General features: G+C 41.5%; 1 protein-coding gene across 1 annotated transcript in view; it reads left to right on the top strand.

Annotated features, from left to right (window-relative positions):
* The window catches only part of LOC145408967 (fat-like cadherin-related tumor suppressor homolog), a 335,831-nt gene that overhangs the window by 284,646 nt on the left and 28,689 nt on the right, over positions 1–22,496 (top strand). Inside the window, exons 36-41 of the mRNA XM_080279544.1 lie at positions 3,510–3,698; positions 8,572–8,786; positions 10,250–10,387; positions 12,701–12,844; positions 14,789–14,962; positions 17,680–20,061. Coding sequence (XP_080135670.1) covers positions 3,510–3,698; positions 8,572–8,786; positions 10,250–10,387; positions 12,701–12,844; positions 14,789–14,962; positions 17,680–20,061 — 3,242 coding nt within the window. The remainder of the gene's footprint in view (positions 1–3,509; positions 3,699–8,571; positions 8,787–10,249; positions 10,388–12,700; positions 12,845–14,788; positions 14,963–17,679; positions 20,062–22,496) is intronic.

The raw sequence follows: 22,496 nt of genomic DNA, 5'->3' as shown, positions 1-22,496 counted from the left end.
GCTTTTGATATTTCGTAACACCTCTTCCTTACCATATTATACTGCACATTGCACCACAATATCCTCTTGTTTATTATCTGTTCAAACTGTATCGCTTTTATACTGTTAGAAATTTTATCCATCTATATACTTAGACTTTTTCCCATATGGGGGTAGCCGAGACAGGACGACACACTCACCAAATTGCTCATCCACACACACATTTACTCGTATCGTAGCCTCTAAGAGGAGAAGAGATTGCTCCTCACCACGCCACACCGCGCGAAGGTCAACTGCATAGTGCGGTCCAGCGACATCTGCAGGAGGGCCCGACATCAGAGCTGGTTAACCCCTACCACATCATATTGGACCCATCCCCTTCCCCACACCTGACCCGATCAGCTGATCAGACCAGATGGGGTAGAATATCCTGTCAGGGCCACATCACCATTTATGCATTCACAATTTCTCTCCATTCATCCCTGTTATGCACAGCCACTCTTCCTTGCTCTACAGACATCCATGTTGCATCTAACCCTTTCTTCACACTGTCCATCCATCCGAATTGTGGTCTTCCTGTGCGAGAGAATAAGGTGTAATATGCTAAATAAATCACAAAGGAAGAAGTGCTATGAAACCTCATAAATCACCTACTACAGTACATGGCTTAAAGGACAGTAACAGGATTTACAAGGACCACATCAGTTACACAAAGAAATAAAAGACGGTCATCATTTTAAGTCAGAAATTTGTTCCAAAATATCACAGTTTTCATGTAATTGTTTATAAATGTATACTGAGAGGAAACAAGCAAATCACATTGCTGCTGCTGCTGTTGTGGCCCCAGACACATCAAAATATGAACCTAGTGGACTTCAGGCTAAAGTTACCCTCCTCCTGCAGTCCACTATCCTTCTTGAGGGGGATAGAGGGAAAAAAGAGGAACGTTTGTATGTCCATGGAGCAGAGCCATCTGGATGTAATTATAAGTGCCACCAGGTGAGGGTGACCTTTCCATCACCGGCAAAGCAGCTTAATTGATAGCAGACCTGTATAGCTGAACAGGCATTTTTGCTGTGATTACCTTGTACACTCCACAGTTTTTGTAGAGCCTACATTATTGAGTTTATTTAGTTTTTCTGTTGCAGAGGATGTGAACTTAGTTTCTGGAGTGCATGATTAATAAAGCATAACCTCAGTATCTACCTGCACACTCCAAAAAATGGAATTCTGGAGTTCTGCTTTCTCGCAAAGGTCAAATGTAGCCGAACCATGAAGCTTATATGGTAGTGGCAAAAAGCTATCACTCTTATCTAGGAAATTCAGCCACAGGTAAGTTGTCAAAGTCCAAGCTGGCATTCAGGCTTTTACAGCTATTATTACACATCTTAGATTTCTTTTCTCCCAGGAGTTTCTAGCAAAATGTTGGGAATTAACCCTTTAACCGCGGGCATTGTTTTGCCCCGACTGGCCTCTCCTGCAGGGGTTCCAGCCAAAATGTAAACAAACTTTAAACCTTTATAACTCTGCACAGAGTAAATCTACAGCGAAAAATAAGGACCATTAGAAAGTACTAACCTTCGGCTTTGCAATGATGTAGGTTTCATGATTTCGTTGACTATCACTGGATGGGCATTGTCATTAGAAGTGAGCGATCTAAAATCACTATTTTTCGCTCACACACCATTACCTTCGCTCACACACCATTACCAAATGCCAACCTCATTCTGATAATAATACTATAAACATATTATGAACACTGGACATATGATAAACACCCACTCTGTGTTCACTGAGGCAGGTAAAAGGCACTGTAATTGCCCGCACTTCACTGCCACATCAGCGGTGTTGTAATCACTATTTTTTGCTCACACACCATTACCAAATGCCAACCTCATTCTGATAATAATACTATAAACATATATGAACACTGCACATAAAATACACACCTACTCTGTGTTCACTGAGGCAGGTAAAAGACACTGTAATTGCCCGCACTTCACTGCCACATCAGCGGTGTTGTAATCACTATTTTTTGCTCACACACCATTACCAAATGCCAACCTCATTCTGATAATAATACTATAAACATATATGAACACTGCATATAAAATACACACCTACTCTGTGTTCACTGAGGCAGGTAAAAGACACTGTAATTGCCCGCAATTCACTGCCACATCAGCGGTGTTGTCACTCACACAGCTGGACAGATACTGATGCGTGTTTGGTCAGGGGTGGGGTGGGGGGACCGGGGGGTAGGAGGTGGGGGCCCGGGGGGTGGGAGGAGGAAGGTGGGGGTCGGCTGGAGTGAAAGAACTTAATAGCTACTCTCCCTTGAAACAATTGGCGCACGGAAAAAATGCGCGGTATTCAAAATATTCACAAACATTCGAGAATGACACCCGCGGTTTGGTCCAGTTTTTGCAATGTCATTCTGGGATGACACCGCGGTTAAAGGGTTAATTAGTTGGTTTTGACACTCAGTTTAGATTCCAGTCCATGAAATACATCTACTGTACGAAGACTAATATCGATGTGGAGATTCTGTAGTAAAAAGCACAACGTCATTTGAATTGATGTTATCTTGCTTTGATTTCACATTTTTAATTGCAAAGCTGTTCATCAGCGTGAGAACACTTTTCGCAAAGCATACCATTTTTTTTCTCGAAGCTGTCATGATGTTACTCAATTTGTCACTGATCTCGTTAAACTGGGTATGGACTTTCTCTTTTAATGCACACACACACACACACACACACACACACACACACAATCATCAAATGAATCTTGCTGCTTTATTTGCATTCTTGTATATGGTTTGTAATGTTTTTTTTATATGTCCAACTCTGGGCATAGGCATCACAGCCTGCTACCAAGGCCCAGTAGTCCTTCTACATAACATGCACCGCTAACGTCACCACTTCGGCGCTAACACCCTCCATCCATGTTTAATACATGCTAGGGCACTCTCATACAGGACTGATGCATTGGTATTAGTGGGGGTATGTTTATGACATGTCGGCAGGTCTTCTAGTAGATCAGTAAAGTCTGATTTAATGAAATTCAAATCCTTAAACTGTTCCTTGCCTCAGCAGGGATTTGAACTTGGGTCCGGTAGGACCACAGGCCACCTCTGTACCGATTGAGCCACCGCTTCCCCCTAAGAAGCTAATCTTGCTAGAAACTCTCACTTAACAGTATTTTCACTTTGCATGATAATTTTTGTAAAGAAAAATATTTAGTGTTAAGTGAGGAATTACTGTAGTATAACACTCCCCTATAAAATATGCTCTTACGGTCATTCCTGTGAAGTAGTCTGGATTCCAGGGGCTGGAATGAAGAATGAATGAGTATATGGTCCATTTCACTGTTCTTGCTGTTGACTAAGCTCTCCATTTGTTGTGCTTTTCTCTCCTTGCATTTTGAGCCCTGCCTTATCCTTTGGAGAGGGGGGGGGGAAGAAACAAAAAGAGGTCAAAATGATGATGATGATGATGATGATGGTAATAACACATTTCTTTTCACAGATATCAATGACAACGCGCCAGAATTTGTGAGCAAGCTGCACGAGACTACAGTGGCAGAGAATACAGCAGTTGGGACGGAGGTGCTGAGGGTGATGGCTACGTCTAGAGATATTGGCATCAACGCTGAGATCTCCTACTCTCTCCAGCACACTACAAGGGAGAAGTACCTTCGTATTCATCCCATGACCGGTAATTCAGATGCACGGCACTTATGTTATAATTAACCCACTGAGCCTGGGAGTGTCAGCTTCATTTCATTTTCACCATACTATGATGATATTATTCAGCTTTGAATAGGGGCTTGGTGATAGCCAATACCCTCTTCAGGCATAAAATGATCCACAGGTATACATGGCAAGTGATGAGAAGGGTGGGTGGTGAACTGAATGAAAGGAAGACAGTGATTGATTATGTGTGTGTGGATGAAAGGATGCGAAGATGTGTAATGGATGCAAGAGCTTATAGAGGTTGGGGGAGTGGACTTTCTGACCACTACTTGGTGGTGGCCAGAATTAGGATTCAAGTAAGATGAAGGAATAGAAGAAGGGAAAGACGAGAGGAAGGAGTAGTTGCAAGGAGAGTGGAAAGGTTACAAGAGGATGAGAAAAAGGCAGAGTATAAGAGAGAAGTGGAGGAACGATTGGGCAAATATGAATTGGAGCAGATGGAAGACGTGGAAGGTGTGTGCAGGATATTTACAGAAGAAATATGTGCAGCATGTGACGTGGTGTGTGGAAGGAAGACAAGACGGAGGGGGTACAAGGAACAGTATGGTGGACTGAAGAGGTGAGACAGGCTGTGGCACAAAAGAAGAAAGCATACAATGAATGGATGAGAAATAGGGGCGTGGAAGAAGTTGAGAGGCGAAAGAGAGAGTTATATGTAGAATGAATGGAAGGAATTTGAGTGTAAAGTGGAGGGACTGTAAGAAAATGTTCTGGAAAGAGGTGAAAAGAGTAAGACAGGGTGGAAGTGAAGTTAGCAGGGGAGTGAAAGATAAAAATGGTAGATTACTAGTGGAGAAGGGAGAAAAAGTGAGCAGATGGAGAGAACACTTTAAGGAATTGTTGAACATAGAGGATGGAAGTAATGCGAGTATAAGTGGCTGGGGAATGGCTGGGAGAAGGAGGGAGGAGAGAAGACAGGAAGAAATCAGTAGGATTGAAGTTATGGAAGCAATGAAGAAAGTTAAATTGGGGAAAGCCCAAGGAATTGATGGAGTGTGTGGTGAAATGCTGAAGCATGGGGGAGAGATAGTAGTAGAATGGATGTGGAAAATGTGCAGATTGGTCTGGGAGGAAGGTAGAGTCCCGGAGGATTGGAAGTTAGGTATAATTATTCCCTTGTACAGAGGAAAAGGGGAAAAAGAAGTGTGTGGTAATCATAGGGGCATTTGTTTTCTTAGTATGATAGGAAAAGTGTATGGTAGGATACTTATTGACAGAGTTAGAGAAAGAACAGAGAAATTAGTTGGAGAAGAACAGGGAGGCTTTAGGAAGGGAAGAGGTTGTGTAGATCAGATATTCACTCTTAGATCTTTAGTGGAAAAGTTTCTAGAGAAGGGAAAGAAGTTGTATGTGGCTTTCATGGATTTGGAGAAAGCATATGACAGGGTGGATAGACAAGGATTGTGGAAAGTATTAAGAATATATGGAGTAGATGGGAAGTTGCTGAATGCTGTGAAGAGTATAAAGGATGGTGCGAAGGCTGCAGTGCGTGTGGATGGTGAACTAAGTGAATTTTTCTCTTTGAAAGTTGGGTTGAAACAGGAATGTGTCATGTCTCCATGGTTGTTCAATCTGTACATGGATGGTGTAATAAAAGAGGTACAAGGTAGGGTAGTGGATGCTGGAGTGGCCCTGGTGAGAGAGGATAGTGTTTGGAAACTCCCTGTACTGTTGTTTGCAGATGATACTGTGTTGTTGAGTGAAGACGAAGGGGAGCTGCAAGGCTTGGTGGATGAGTTTGGGAGAGTGTGTAAGAAACAGAATCTAAAGGTGAATGTGGGGAAGAGTAAAGTGATGGTCTTTGAGAGAGGTGAAGTCAGTGAATGTACAGCGAAGTTGGATGGTGAGGAATTGGAAAATGTGAGTACGTTTAAGTGCTTGGCTAGTGTGATGAGTAAGGATGGATGTTTGGAGGGTGAAGTGCTTGAAAGGGTACAGCAGGGAAGAAAGGTTGCTGGTTCTTTGAAAGCAGTGATAAAAAACAAGGAAGTGAGCATGGAAGTGAAAAAGTTACTACATGACAGTATTGTGATACCAACTGTAGCGTATGGAAGTGAAGCTTGGACGTTGTTGGAAGGACACAAGTCAAGAGTGAGAGCAGTGGAAATGAGTTGTTTAAGAGGAGCCTGTGGAGTCACATGGAGAGACAGGCTGACAAATGAGGATATAAAGGAGCATTGTGGTGTGGATGTGGATGTGATAGGAAGCTTTATGAGAAACACACTTAGGTAGTTTGGCCATGTGGAGAGGGTGGAGGGTGAAAGACTGACGAAGAGAGTGTATGTGAGTGAGGTGGAGGGGGGAAGAGGGAGGGGGAGGCCGAGGATGAGATGGAGGGATGGGGTGGAGAGGTATATGAGAGAGGGGGGTGTGAGTTGGGAGCAGGGCAATGAAATGGCGGGGGACAGGGCGACGTGGAGGCGATTTGTTTGTGGCCACCCCAAATGGGATTGAGGCGTCTGGCAATAGATAGATAGATAGATAGAATAGGCTTACGCACACACACACACATTTCATTTTGGGATGTCTTTCCTGGTCTGAATAAAATTGTCTGGCTGCAGCAAGAATTTACTGAAAAAAGGTCATCACCACAATCAAGGGGTTTTAAATAAAATTCATATGTTGGATATCATAATGTTAAGCCAGAACTGCCCACTAACCCTAGAAAAAGAACCAGACTTTCTTATTTGTTGAACTCTAGTAATTTAGCTTACATGGAGATTTTTCTTTCATGAAAATTGCTACCAGGGGCATTGGTTGATTTTCTACACCCTTAAAATCTAGACCATGGTCTTCTAACCTCAGGCACATATGATCTTAATGAGTGAAAATGGGGGTTGCAGTTACCGTTATTATAGTTATTTGTTAATGAATAAAACTTGTATATTTAAGTGTGGGTATCACAACGATCAACTAAGGCTGCCTATTAACAGAAGATGAGAATCATAGTATCTGTATATTCACACCCACACTGGTATTTGAGATTTATCCATGTTCTGAAGCAGTTAGTGAGCAGAACTTGTGTACGTGAATGTGGTTCTGAAAAGGGATGCCTCCCCATGATAGCACTGATATTACCAGGCACTCTGCTGCTTGGTTATACAATTGTCCCTTCGCTCCTCCCTGTCTCCCAAAAGGGGGATGAAGAACTGCAGCAGAAGGGCAACTTTATCACAATATGATATCATACTGAACTCAGAGAAACAACACTTGCCCCTATAACAGTTCCTGAAAAGAACTTGCATATTTAAGTGTGGGTATCACAAAGTTAACATTACGTTGCCCATTAACATGAGATAAGTGCATGGTCATGTCATAATATGCCTGTGATATTAGTTAGAAAGGAAGAAAGGAGGCGGCTGAGATGATCTGGACAAGTGGAGAGGATGGACTAGGGGTTTGGTGAGGAGGGTACAGAAGTAAAGTGGTTGTTCCTTACTCACGGCATTGCTAGATGCCGCTTCAATTTCATTCATTCATTCATTCATCATCCAATCCTACGTTGCCCCATGAGGAGCACAGGAGCCAGGGGCTAGGCAAGTTGGTCCTGATGTTTAAGATGAATGACCAGCCTCACTCATCCCTGAGTGGCATTACGTGAGAAATAAACCCCAACGACCCCTTGGATATATACCTTCACCAGCTCAATCCGATTGGAGCTCCGTAATTACCCACTAAACCACCAGGCGCCAAAATTTGGTTTTATGGTTACCACCCAGCATAGTAAATGGTTTCCTGATGTACAGAAAACCATTTGGCTTGTCACTAAGTATAGAGTCACCCACAAGCAGAAGGAAGGGGAAAGAATGAAGGAAAGAAAGACAGAAGCGGGGGTGTAAAGTCACCCGTAGGCAGAAGGACGAGGAAAGACTGAAAGAAAGGAAGGCAGAAGAGAATGGAAGGAAAGTAGGATGGAGAGGAAAGGGCAGACACCCAAGAGCAGCACTACATCAAGTGAGTGGATGGTGAGCGTCCCCACCTACCACAGAAAATATATATATATATATATATATATATATACTGTATATATATATATATATATATATATATATATATATGAGAGAGGGGGGTGTGAGTTGGGAGCAGGGCAGTGAAATGGCGGGGGACAGGGCGACTTGGAGGCGATTTGTTTGTGGCCACCCCAAACGGGATTGAGGCGTCTGGCAATAGATAGATATATATATATATATATATATATATTTATATATATATATTACTCCTCTTGGGGCAGTGTAGGATTGGACGATGAATATATATATATATATATATATATAGATAGATAGATAGATAGATAGATAGATATATATATATAGATATATCTATCTATCTTACTCCTCATGGGGCAGCGTAGGATTGGACAATGGATGGATATATATATATGTATATATAGCACTGGCACAAAAGGACAAAAAAGTGTAATATGCAAAATAAACGGCAGAGGAAGTAGTGGTACTAAGTCCATTACGCCACTTTGAATAGTACAGCTTGTGGCAAAGTGGCAGTGCAGGCAGTATACACCTATATACAGTACATTCAGGCAGGTGTGATCAGCATGCTGTAGACAGTATTCTGTTTGTGGAAGTTCTTTAATTCATTCACCTTAAACTAGTTCAGATTTTTGTTCTTGTGCAGTATATTTAACAAAGCTCTTTAGCAGAAGAAAGCAATACTACAGATTCGTATCCTTTGCATACCACCTTTTCATGAATTGCACCATATTCCAGTGTTATTTTATTGTTGCAACTCAGTATTCATGGTAGAGAGATGGCAGCTTTAGGCCAAATTAAAGTGGAAAGACCATAGTATCAGTGTTTACAGTATATGTATATTGGCAGGTGTGATCAGCATAGGGTTGCCAGTGGACTATGAGAGGGTTCAGCAAGTGGTGGCAACGGTGATAGCAACTGATGGAGGGGTGCCGCCTCTCTCCGCCACAGCCCTGGTCAACCTCACCATTACTGACGTCAATGATAACGCGCCAGTCTTCACTCTGCCTACCTTCACCGCCAGTGTCAGGGAGGATGCTCTTCAGGGTGCTAGTGTGGTACAGGTACTCTTCCTTAACTGTTTCTATGTTAAATAGTAACCATATAACCAAATAGCCTATCTACCTATCTATAGCCCAACGCCCTAATCCGGCAAATTGTGGCCGCAGACAAATCGCCTCCAAGTCACTTTATCACCCACCATCTGATTGACCTCCCCCCATTTCACTCCCCCCTCCCTCATATACCTCTCAACTCCATCCCTCCACCTCATCCTCAGTCTCCCCCTCCCTCTCCCTCCCTCCACTTCACTTACATACACTGTCTTTGTCAGTCTTTCATTCTCCATTCTCTCCACATGTCCAAACCACCTCAGTGTATTTCTCCTAATTCTCTCAGTCACATCCACATACACCCCACAACATTCTTTCACTTCTTCATTCATCAACCTGTCCCTCCATGTCACTCTTCGTGCTCCTTTCAGGTAACTCATTTCCACTGCTCTCACTCTTGACTTGTTCCCCTCTAGCAAAGTCCATGCCTCGCTTTCGTGTTTCAGGGTAGGAATCACAATACTATCATGCAGTGACTTCTTAACTTCCATACTCACCTCCCTATTTCTCATCACCGCTTTCAGTGAACCAACAACCTTCCTTCCCAGCTGTACCCTTTCATGTGCTTCATCCCCAAAACTTCCATCCTTACTCATCACACTACCCAAGTTCTCAAATGCACTCCCATTCTCCATATCCTCACCATCCAACCTCACTGTGCATAACCAAATAGATGCTTAGTAATATAGTGGGTTAAGGCACTCCAAACATGTGACCTATGATTACCTCCAAAAGATGGTTGGGGTTTATTGCTCCCATAACACTATTTAAGGATGGGTGACTGGTCACTCGCCTTAAACATCGGGAATTAGTAGCCAAACTTTGGGTCCATATGCTTCTGATGAGGTAGTAAAGGAGTTGGTGTTAGACATTATGTTTTGCCTGGGATGGAATGTGTGCTGAGTTGTCCATTCTTAGCCAGCAGAGGAGAAGTAGAAAAGTTAAAATATTTGGTAAACTTTTATATGTATGGGCATAGAAATATACCAGACCTCCTGGGCTTAGAATGTTAGTCAGCACAAGAAAATTAAAAGTACAAGAGGTGAAAAATAAAGCAAATTTTCATCCCTGAGCGTACCTGAAATTGGGCAGATGTTGGAGCTCCCAGTGAGTGACACTGACTTCAAATTGAACAGCTTAGTGTACCACAGCATTTTTACTTGCTTTGCATACTTACATGCTTACATACTCATACATACCTATTTACGTTCATACCTTCCTGTCCACTAGCATATTTTCTTACTTTGCATACTTACATGCGTACATACACATACATACCTGTCTACTTACATACCTTCCTGTCTATTAGCATATTTTCTTACATACTACATACTTTTTTTACCAACTTTTTTTGTTTATACAGTATAGGCAAATTCCTCACTTTCCTAACTACTTACTGACTTACTTATTTCCAGGTGTCAGCGAGTGATATAGACTCTGGGGTGAACAGCTTAGTACGGTACAGCATCCTGGCCGGCAATGACAACCACTGCTTTTCTATAGATGAACAGTCTGGCATCGTCACCCTCATCACCACACTCGACAGGGAGAAGGTATATACTGTATGTGTATGTATGTGTGCACTATATATATATATATATATATATATATATATATATATACAGTGGATTCTCGAATTTCAACAGTTTAGAATTCAGTGAATCAAATTTCAGTGCATTTTGGAGTGGTCTGCCTGCATCACCTTTTGATGAAAAATCGCATATTTCGATGCTGTCAGGGCCAGACTCCAACCAAAACAAGCAAAGATAATATTTTTTATGCGAAACAAAATGCTAGAAGAGAAGGAAAATTATAAGAAAAAGTATGAGCCTAACCTAATATCATATGTGACGTGTGTCAAGAAGAGAATGAAAAATCTATCTGTCTATCTATCTATTGCCAGACGCCTCAATCCCGTAAGGGGTGGCCACAAACAAATCGTCTCCACGTCACCCTGTCCCCTGCCATTTCACTGCCCTGCTCCCAACTCACACCCCCCTCCCTCATAAAATCAACATCACTTATTCATATGTGGAGCATACGATGATAAGGTTCTGAGACAATTCACTGTCAAGTGAATTCGCCGTCAGATAATTCCCCGTCAAAACATAGATGCTTTCCCGTCAGGACAATTTGCACCCTGGACTATTCTCCGTCATTCTATAAATATACTTACAGTACTGTATTATTAATTAAGCAGAACTTTAATAACTCGAAGATATAACAAGAGAAATTAAAGGAAAAGAATCAATAATAGAAATACTAAAACAAAATGAATTACAGGTGGTAGCAAATACAGTAGGCAGAATACTGAAACGAAGAGAAGTACAGTAATTATGAATACAAGGAGCAACATGGAAATGAACAATAGAGACTGAGTAAAAAAAAAAAAAAGTCATGTTGTTTAAGGACAAGAGCTCCCAGGTGGGAGTAAGCACCAACAACAACAAGCCATGTGCAAGGTGATGTTCTGTTGTCGGCGGCCATCTTGCGACTGTCCTGCCAGCAGCCAGCCCTCTACAGCCAAGTGCCCGCACTTTCAGCCTGTACCTTCCACGTGGGGACATGCATTTCACTGCAATTTAGTTGTATGTATTTTCTTTGTATTTTCGTCGCAACTTACCTGTTTCAAGATGGCAAGCAAGAGTGGTTCTTCGGGTAGCAGTGGTAATGGACAAGAGCAGCCTGGCACCTCTAAACCTTCGCAGCCAAAGGAGAAATGGCAATACAGGAGAGGGCAAACATACACCAAGTAAACACTTGCTGGCAGTATGGCAATACAGTGCAGAACCACAGTTACTTAACCACAGTTATAGTTCATAAAGTTTACAGGGGGTGTGGGCAAAAAATCATGATTTTATGTACCAGTAGTTAGATTCGGAGGCCCCCGACCCAAACTAATTTTTCCCATAAGAAGTTCAGTTTAAATTTCGATTACTTGTATTTGAATTTCGCGGTGATTTTCAGGTACCCATTCCCATTGAAATTCATGAAACCACTGTATGTATATATATATATATATATATATATATATATATATATTATATATATATATATATATATATTATATATATACTGTATATGTAAATATATATACTGTATATGTAAATATATATATATATATATATATATATATATATGTAAATAGATAGATAGCCTGATAGTTAGACAAATATAGATACAGATATTAGAAGAAGGAATAAAGAGTTGTAGAGAAGGGGAAGGATAAAACTAGAAAATTCATTTGTTGCCCGATCACTGGGGACTCTTAGCCTAAAAAAGAACGAAATGGGCCTGAGATTACTCTATAGAGGTCATTTTTTTAAACTTAGACTTTAGGTTCCTAAAGCTTCTAAATGTACTTGTGAAAGTACCCAACTTAAGACTCAAATCCCAGGGGGGCTCCAGTTTTACTTAGGATGCTCATGGCTAAAACGAGTGTCCTGGTTAAGACAAGTGACTCTCCTGGTTAAAATGAATGGATATGAAGCTAATGTGCTAGTGGACTGTCTGTCTCTGCCAGGGTTCGTTATTAAGATAGTGTGAAAGACAGCCAATTTGGGAAGCTGATGGGTGTCACCTTGCTACATTGTAGGGTTAATTTTTTTTATTACTGTTCTCTCTTTTAATCATACTTCAATTTAGTATGTTGTTTGGCGATTGCTTCTGGAATTCTTTAGACTATGGTTATACTCTCTTGAGGCTTGAAAGAGAATTTTAGCACAAATAATATCTTTCAACTTGAATAAAGCCACCAGGAGATGGGGATAACAAACTAAAAACATTAATCACTGGACTCAGAGGATAAAAAAAAAATAATAATAATACCAACTGATCACTTCTCTTACCACTTGGCCACCACACAGGTTGCACATTACCTGCTGAGAGTGGGTGCGCGTGACTTAGGGACACCCAGCAACACTGCCATGGCACAGCTCCAAGTGACAGTGGCAGATGTCAATGATAATCCTCCTGTATTTACTCAGGATGAATACTCTGTTGTAGTACAGGTGAGTGTGTGTGTGTGTGTGTGTGTGTGTGTGTGTGTGTGTGTGTGTGAGAGAGAGAGTGAGAGAGAGAGAGAGAGATGACGAGGACTCGTGAACCCTCATTATCGTCAGTTCAGGTTTTTTTTTAGGCTCCTCTTCCTTAGTGCTATATTTTCAATATATCAACTACAGTAATTATTCTCGAATGAATTATTTCATTCATAATAATAATAACATAACTTGCACATAAAACAGGAGAAAAATTAATACACACTTTTTACTCTAACTTGATCTGGAGTTGTCATCACTCCATATTGCCTACTGAACTATACTAAGAAATTAACAGTAAAATATGATGCTAGTCAAGAGGAAGTTCTATAGAAAGCATGTAGAACTACATTACCGCATTATTGTTCCTTTGAGCCACCTAAAGTAAACTGCAAAAAGGACAAAAATCTGGGCCAAGTTAAGGTGAAACAACGGCTACCATGCGAAGGAATCCATTGGTGAGGGAAGTGGGCTAGGGAGTCTCTGTGGCATAAGAAGATATGACCATCTTACACATAGGTCCATATTCTTACAGGTTTAAGAGGCTTTCGAGCTCCACTTCCTTCACGAGTTATCTTGAACTTCTCGTCAAAATGTTCTCGTATGATATCTATATTTTTTCGCTACCCACACAGTTTACATGAATAACATACAAGATACATATACAACATACATATCAAATGCAGAAATAATTTCACTCCCAATCCTCTGAAAGTAGGATGGTAAACTACAGAAGGTTAGTTTTAGTGTGCATTCCACCAGGTTCATGTTCAGATGAGCTTTGGGCCATGGCAACAAGAACTGGAAAGCACTCAGTGAGTGCATACCTCAGCCAATGCCATTGAAAAGGATCCGGATCCGTGGAGATAGGCTTTGGATCCAGATTCTCCCCAAAATTTAATCAGTTCTTCCTTGGCCCATGGCCCACACTTCCACAAGATTTCTTTGAAATTCAGTGAGATCTTTTGGAGATATTGTCTGGACAAACAGACAGGCAAACAGACAGACAGATGAAACTGCCACAGGCAGAGCTTTTGCCAGATGGATCCCCCATCTTCCCCCTCTCTTCCCCCTCCCTCTTCCCCCCGCCCTCTTGTCTGCGAAATTTTCACCGGCATGTGGGCTGTAGAGCACTTGCCGGATGGATCTGAGTGTTTCTGCTTAGTTTTCACCTGCCTGTAAGTAGTCATTTGGCAAAAGTTTTCACACTTCATTGTGAAGCACAGGATGGGTTTAGGAAGCTAAAAACTTCATTGCCAGGTGCACCAGATGTTTCTCTTCAAATTCGTAAGAATAAAAATCTATCTATGGCCTGGGCTGGCCACTGGATCCCGATGATTTCCAGACCCACAGCCATTAAGGAGTTTCAGCCCCCCACCAAGCCCAGGACCTTTGACCGATTTTGATGAAAAACAACTAGCCTCCAGGGTTTATGGATATCTACCTTCAGATTTTTTTTTTTTTTTTCCAGAATGATTGGAGCAAAATTGTGACTTGCAGACAGACAGACTGACATATGGAACTGACGAACATGCTTGCCGAATCTTTTGATTCCATCAAGCAACAAGCATGGGTGAATATATATTCCCTTATTACATATATTACATATGTAGTTATTACCTCTGCCAACAGAGGTGACAACTGCATTACTTTTGGAGACCTTCCTGGTGTGCTCGTTGTTACTAAAACTACTGTAGTGATGTCTGTTTTATGTATGTATTGTAGGAGGACCTACTGGTGTGCCTGTCAATGCATAATAGACTGATGACTGCTGATGCTGTTGATTACTTCTCCCTCGATCATATCTCTCTCTTTTATTGCTATATGGACCCTACCTCACCCCGTCCTTAGGTGGGAGGAAAAAGAAAAGACATTTAGATGATGATTATTACAGCCTTTTCCACACCATAACATTAGGAGAACCGACTAGTGGGGTCATCGCTGCTAAGGCTGATGGCAACTGATGCTGATGCTGACCCAAATGGTGCCCCCTTTACCTGGGAGCTGATCAACCCTGCATCCAACACCCCAGCCTTCATCCTAGCCCAGGATGGATCACTTAAGCTGGCCACCAATAAGCTTGATCATAGGGTAAGATGTAATTTTCATTTTTATTTTTAAGCTGTTGAAAGTGAGATTGAATGTATTTGTACAGTTGGTAGAGGCAGAGCTATGTCCAGTGGAAGTGGAGAGTGGAATAGTGTTGTGATGAGAGAGAGAACAGCTTGTTGGCATGTCTGTCATGGTCATTCCATATCAGGGGTTTATTGGAGGGAGTAAGGCGACAGAAATGATGATGATAGTTTTGATGATAATATTGATGATGCTGGATCCATCTACGGTCGAAGACTTGGTACTTCATTCTCTGCATCCCAGAAATCATTTTAAGTGCCACGGTCTGTCACCGGTTTAATATTGAATACCCAGTGTCCTGACTGATGTTGGAGAGTGATGTGTTGGTATTAGACTTTATGCGTTCTCATTTCTGCAGTATCTTTTGTGTTCCATAAAAGCTTCATAATGGTATTTTAATTTGTTAATTCTCATAGTAAGAGCAATGCAAGTACAGTACTCTATTCCAGTCAATGTCAGTCTTTTTTTTTTTTTTTTTTTTTAGCTCAGAGTGAGTCACAAAAGCTTGAGTGTTGATGTAGTGAGTCCTCATTTAATATGCTTTGTGTTATGGAATTTTATGTATTTAATTCCAGTTAATAATATAAGACAAGCTATTAAAGTTCTGTTACTTTCCATAACAGAGGCACACACAGACAATTTTGTGGGCAGGGGCTGAAGATAAATAAAGGAGGCCCTATAACACCTGATGACGATGCGACAATGATATTTATCTGTTCAAACATGGTCGACGCAGAAACACATTCTTTTTATCTATGGAAGTTTGGTTGACACACACATTGACAAGTGAAAGTAATATAAATTTTTTTTACATCTTTTGGGCTGTCCCACTGAGATTCCATGTTTGTTTGAAGGCAGAAACAGGTAGAAAGAATGCAGTTACACCTGTACCTTTAATGTGAAGTAAGTATACCTCCTTGGTCAGGCTGCAGTGGATTTATTTAGACTAATCACACTGAAGGTGCTGGTACTACACTGTAACCATAACTATACACAGTTTCTAACTCTTCAGTTTAAGAGGGCACTTTGTAACCAACAGGGCAAAGAGGAAGGAACTCAAGCCCCTTTAGCCCTAATCTGTGCACACTCCTGGCCCATAAAGTAGATTAACCAATTTCCCCCAATTTGTAGTGGTGCTTATATGGAGAAAAGCAAGATGATAATGTTATTCAGGTGAGAGTGAGTCATGAGAGCCCGAGTGTGTTAATACTGAAACAGTTAACTCTCACAACTGTGACAGTTCAGTTGAGAGCAAGTTATAAGTGCCTGAGTGTTGGTACTTTAAACATTAAATGTCATGACAGAGACAGTTCTGGTATATTACTCCAGTTAAAATTATTTTATTCGGCTGGTAATGAGGCGAAGGAGAATGAGAGTTAAAGATACACAAACCAGTCAGTATATTATTAACTTTACTCTCCTCTTGTTGGAAATTTCTCCTTGATAATCCTAACTTCTGAAATATGGGGTAAAGAAAGAACATGTCTGACCTTTTTGCATTGTTCCTTACCACACTGTGTAATGTGGGATACAGGCTGATCACATTTACTGTAAATGACCATTGTTATTTAGGGTTTGCTTACACCTTTGCATTCAGAGCTTTAGTATCACAGCCTGCAGTATTTAAAGTTATTTACTCAAACAAGACATCATTTTTATTCTGTTACAGCTAATGCAGGTTTTATTCAGGTGAGAGTGAGCTATAAGTACTTGACTTTTTTTTTGTATCCGACTGTGGACATAGACTTAACAGCTCGTTCCCTGAGGCCCACTACTCCTACATTCTATACAGCTCCACATACCACTGCTTCGGTGCAAACACACATCGCCCATATTGAATACATGTTAGGGCTGTCCTGTATAGGAGTGGTGCATCGATATTATCGGGGATATTTTTACCACACGTCAGTGGGTCCTGTGGTAGATCAATAAAGTCAGTTTTAACGAAATTTAGATCCTTAAACTGTTCTCTACCCCATCTGGGACTCAGACTTGCTTCCATTAGGAAAGCAGACAACTTCCCACCTCTCAGCCAACTCAGCCACCACCTCTCCCAGAGTGTTAATACTGCCACCATTATTTCTCGTAGTCGATACAACACTAGTATTAAATTCCAGCTAATGTAAGAATATTTTATTCACCTTGGAGTGGGTCATAAAAACCTGATAGTGATACAATCATAAAAACCTGATAGTGGTACAGATACTGCAATGTTAATTAGTAGAGGCAGCCTATTTAAAGGATAGCCTAAGTAAGGAATATACTGAACAGTATCATGCAGTTGGTAATATAAACTGTGGAGGTGGCATATCAGCTGTTTAGGTAGCACTGAAACTCAGATTTGCAGCTTTCCCTGAAATTTACTGGGGATGATAAGACGGAGTGTAACAAACTGACTTGTAATGAGGACATACTATACCCAAAAAAAATACTTTTGCCTTTGATAAGATGCTGAAGAGAGAGATGTCCTCACATGGTGGCACCAGTAAAACAGGGTGGCTTCACAACACTCATAAAATGTTCCTTGGCTTCCTCCCCATTCCTCGATAATAGGATGATGGAAGACAGAAGATAGGCAGCTTCATCTTGTAGTCTACCAATTTCACGTTTCAGATTAAACTGGGGCCACAACACCACCAAAACAGGCCTTGATAATGATGTATTTATATTCACAGGTACAGGACAAGTACAGAGTGCAAGTAAGAGTGTGGGACAGCGGGTCACCTCCAATGCACGCTGACACCTTTGTGACTGTCAAAGTTGTGGAGGAGTCGAGATATCCACCCACTCTCTTTCCTCTTAAGACTGTCATCATTAGTTATCGCACTGCCTTCCCTGGGGGCATCGTAGGGAAAGTAACAGCGCTTGATCAAGACCCCTATGACACACTGCAGTATTCCATTGCACCTTATCCACAGCAGGTTTCATCCATCAAGCACTTCGATGTTGACGGCCAAGATGGGACTCTGGTTGCTCTTATACCACTTGATTCTGGAAATTATAGTGTTAATGTGAGTGTGTCTGATGGCAGATTTCACCGCGCTGTGGAAGTAATCATCCATGTGTCGGTTATCACCCATGAGATGGTTGAAAACTCAGTCATTGTTCAGATTGGGCCACTCTCCTCAGATGATTTTCTCACTAGATACAGAAAAATATTTATTCAAGCAGTTGCAGCTGAACTTCATGTTAACAGCACAGCAGTTACCTTTGTAAGCCTTCAGCCATCATTTCTCCATTCAGACTCTATGGAAAATATAGACTACAGTCCAAAGCGATCTAAAAGGGATATCCAGAGGAGCCTTGATCTACTATTTGTTGTGAAGAAATCTGATGATTCATTCATTTCCAGAAAAGATCTTCTTTACCTGATGAAATCCAAAAAAGAAGCGATAAAGGAGCGCATAGGTTTGCCTCTCTTGGCTGTCATGGACTCACTATGTGTATTTGAAAATCGGTGTTCTGGACATGGTGCATGTGTGGATGTTATTGACATTAATGATGACATTTCTGTTCCCTTTAACACACAGTTGTCCAGTCTGGTTGCTCCTCGATTTAGCCAAAAGGCAGGGTGTCTGTGTGATCAAGGGTATGGTGGAAATGACTGTGATACACTAGTAAATGAATGTGGACACCGGCCTTGTGCTGAATATGAAGATTGTCACCCTAGCAATACCAGCATCCGAGGATATACTTGCCAGTGTCCTAAAGGCCGCGCTGGGCCTTCATGCCAGGTCGACTTAACAAGATGTCGCCACCCGTCATGTCACTATCCACTGAAACCTCTGTCTTTTACTGGCAAGAGTTATGCTCAGTATAGTGTAGCACAGCAAGATGAAAGCAGTTCCCTTGTGCTCAGTGCTTTTCTGCGAACAAAGAATCCAGTTGGCTCCATAGTTTATGCTGGTGGAGATGTAGACTACAGTGTTTTAGAAGTTGTTGGTGGCCATGTGCAGTACCGGTGGGATTGTGGTAGTGGTGAGGGGCTGGTCAGAGTCTCCACTGTTAAAGTTAATAATGACCAGTGGCATTTCATCAATCTAACACGTGAAGGAACGATTTCAACACTAAGTGTAAATGGTGATATTAGTTCTGGTGCCTCTCCAGGAGCCAATGATGTTCTCAACATGGACTCAGATTATATATACTTGGGAGCCAGAATCAACTCAGATCAGAGCTCAGGAGCCTCTTCATTTTCACATGTTAGCCTTGGTTTCATTGGCTGCCTCGATCAGGTCACCATCGATGGGGTGGAGCTTCCAGTAGCCTTGACTGGATCTTCAAGTGGCACTGCTGTGCTGAAACGCCTGGCTAATGTTGAACTCCAGTGCCCTAGTCTTTTACCTGCAGCTGATGTATGTGGCTCCTACCCTTGTCTCAATGGAGGAACTTGTGCTTCTAGTGATAATGGAAATTCTTTTAAGTGCACTTGCCCTTCTAGATTCACTGGTGTACAGTGTCAGATAGATACGGCACCATGTTCGTCCTCACCTTGCCTTAATGGAGGTAAATGTATTGTTGTGGGCCACTCCTATAAGTGCCAGTGTCCTTCAAAGCTAAGTGGAAAACGTTGTGAATATGGTGTGTTTTGTAATCCCAACCCTTGTGAGAATGGTGGTCGGTGTGAGGAGGGAGCTGATGGCTCCATATGCAAATGTCAGCACTTTACTGGTGCTATGTGCCAGTTGGATATCGATGAATGTACCAGAAATCCGTGTCAGAATGGTGGAACTTGCCTTAACTTCTATGGTGGTTTTAAGTGTATATGTTCTTCCAATGTTACTGGTGAATACTGCACCAAAGCCTTGCTGAAGCCAAATGAGCCTTCCACAGCACTAAACCTGACTCTAGAAGAACTTTTATGTGTTTTTGCGGTGTTCTTTGGCTTTGTGGTTGCTGTGGTATTGCTAGCTGCTTGGCAGCGGCGCCGCTGCAAAGCCAAACGCCACCACCAGAACAACACAATCAACCTCACTGATTTCCACGTCAAGAATGACCTCAAGGCCAATGACGTCCACAAGAGGAATTCCAAAATTTGCAATGTGGAAGCTGATCAGGTAACATTAACCCCTTCAGTCTGGGTGACATCCTTTTTAGTTTATTCTTGCTACTACTAGATGATTTTCACTTAACTTAGGAGGGATCTTTAGTAGGAAAGTGGATGATTAAAGCTATTTCAAAGCCATTCATTCGAAATTGTCCCTCCTAAGTTGAATCGAGTTTTCTGGAGATTGCAAGAATAATAAAAAATATATATGTTATCAGATTGAAGGGAATACTTGCAGTGTAATATGTCATGTTTCCTTATGTAGATGTAGGCATTGTACAAATGCTGATTAGCTTAATATTTAGTTATGAGCGATCTATTATTATTTTCATTAACCCACTGAGTCTTGGTAATTTACTTTTGTTGCTCTCAGATGGTTTTGATCGAATTCGGAGAGGTCTTATTTGTTGAAGGGATGGATCAAAGTAACATTTCAGATGCATTTGATGCAAAAAGTCTGTTCTCAATGTAACATTGTCAGGTTGTAATAACCTAACTGAAATTTAACGAATTAATCACTGGTCTGGCTGCAATTTGAACTCAGGCCCTCACGGTTCATACTCGCGCACATTTCCACTGACCCAAAGAGAGGCTTTTATAGACCATTACATCACTCTTTTCTACCCCTGGTGATTAATTTGGTCAGTTTTGAACACACGTGGTAGCATAGCTCATTGGAGGCCACCATAGGGGGCACTGCAAACCACACCGGACAACCCCCCCTGGATGTAAGGCTTAAGACACTGTCAACAACATCATTGTCCTCTAAGCCTTGCCTCACATCCCACCATTGCCACCAATGTAGTAACCGAACTGAAACTTAACAAATTAATCGCTGGTCTGGCCGAGATTCAATCCTGGGCCCTTGGACTCGGCATGCACGTTACCACTGAGCCAAAGAGAGGATCCCCGCTTTGCCTCTAAGCAACGTGGGCTTTTATATACCCCATTACAAGGTAACAGTGGATGATGACACAAAATGTGTCATTTTATTTTATGCTATCTCAAGAGTTTTATTCTGCATTGGGGAGACGAACTGGAAGGTACAACAATATTCTTAACCGGTCACCACTGGGTAAGGTATCATCATTATTTGATGATACCTTACCTTACCGAAGTGCCGTGTCCCTGCAGACATTGGCGACCATGGAATGCCACACCTCTCTATCTTCTGTCATTTGCAGCAGTTGTCCAGCCATGTATCCTCCCCTCGCTGTTCTTACTATTCCATCCATATACTTCTCTCTTTGCCTGCCAATCTTCCCAAAGGACTAAAGAGAAAGAATGCTATAATCCTTGGACCTACCTGGGTTGAAATATTGGGTGTCATCGATCAAAGTAAACAAACATTTAAATACTTTTTGCAGTCTAAGACAGAAGCAAGAATCTTGAATAGTCATTCCTAATACCTGGAAGAAGAAAACTATGGAGATATCTCAGAAACTGTGTGGTTTGAAGGTAACTATAGAATTCTGGACCTGGTTAGCTAAAACTTATCTTCATTTAACTCACCCGAACTCCTTTTATAACAATATAGAAGCCTGATCACAGTGGCATCTTGAAGCTAAATGTTAGAGCTCTCTGTTGTTGCTGTTACACTGTAAGGAGATCCGTTGATACGTTGAGAATGACACAGGCAGGTCAGGCGGTTTGTCAAAGGAAGATGAACACTTTTGGGTTTTATTCCTTCTAAGCACATTTGAGGTACACTTGCAAAACACTGTCTTTTCTTTCTCAGGTTAACTGCCCTTCACTCACTAATACTCAATCACTGTCTAATTCTCACGAGGCTCTGCTTAACTAATGCGTCCTTCACTTATTGCTTACTGTTTGACCCACTAACTCTGTCACTGATTCACTGACTGTTCACTAGGAAAAAACACATCTCCATCTGTCACTCTTAGCTAACTCACTAAAACTCCACTGCCTGGCACTCTTTCTTTGGCACACTACACACACACTCCCGCGTCCGATACACTTACACGGCTGACTCGAACAGTCAAACTAACTACGTGTAACTTGGCAGCAGGACAGTCTTTCTTAATAACCCTCCCCCCCCCAGCTCCCCTTCCAGCTTAGTCCAGAACGCTCCAGCAGAGATCTTAGATTTTTTATGCAATGATGCACATTCTAGATCCAAGGAGAGAATCATTTTCTTCCACACAGTAACACACTTAAATCGACAATATACAATAACAGTAATGAACTAATTCCTACCATAAGAGAGAATGAAAAGAAAATAAATGCCAAAATCTGCAGATTGTACCTCACTTTTCCAGATGCAATCACCACCCTAAGCCTATGACAGAACATTTAATTTTTAGAATGCTCCGTACATCTCCAGATATAAAACACTACCCTATTCCTACTGGCATAACAGTACCAAATAGTATTAAGATTAATTAAGTAAAGTAAGTAAGAAGAAAAAAAGACATCAGTGTAAAC

The sequence above is a fragment of the Coenobita brevimanus genome, chromosome 79 (genome assembly GCF_032717465.1).
Source record: "Coenobita brevimanus isolate Jiangsu-jjx chromosome 79, ASM3271746v2, whole genome shotgun sequence".
NCBI lineage: Eukaryota > Metazoa > Arthropoda > Malacostraca > Decapoda > Coenobitidae > Coenobita > Coenobita brevimanus.
This window is presented reverse-complemented; position numbering and strand designations above follow the sequence as displayed.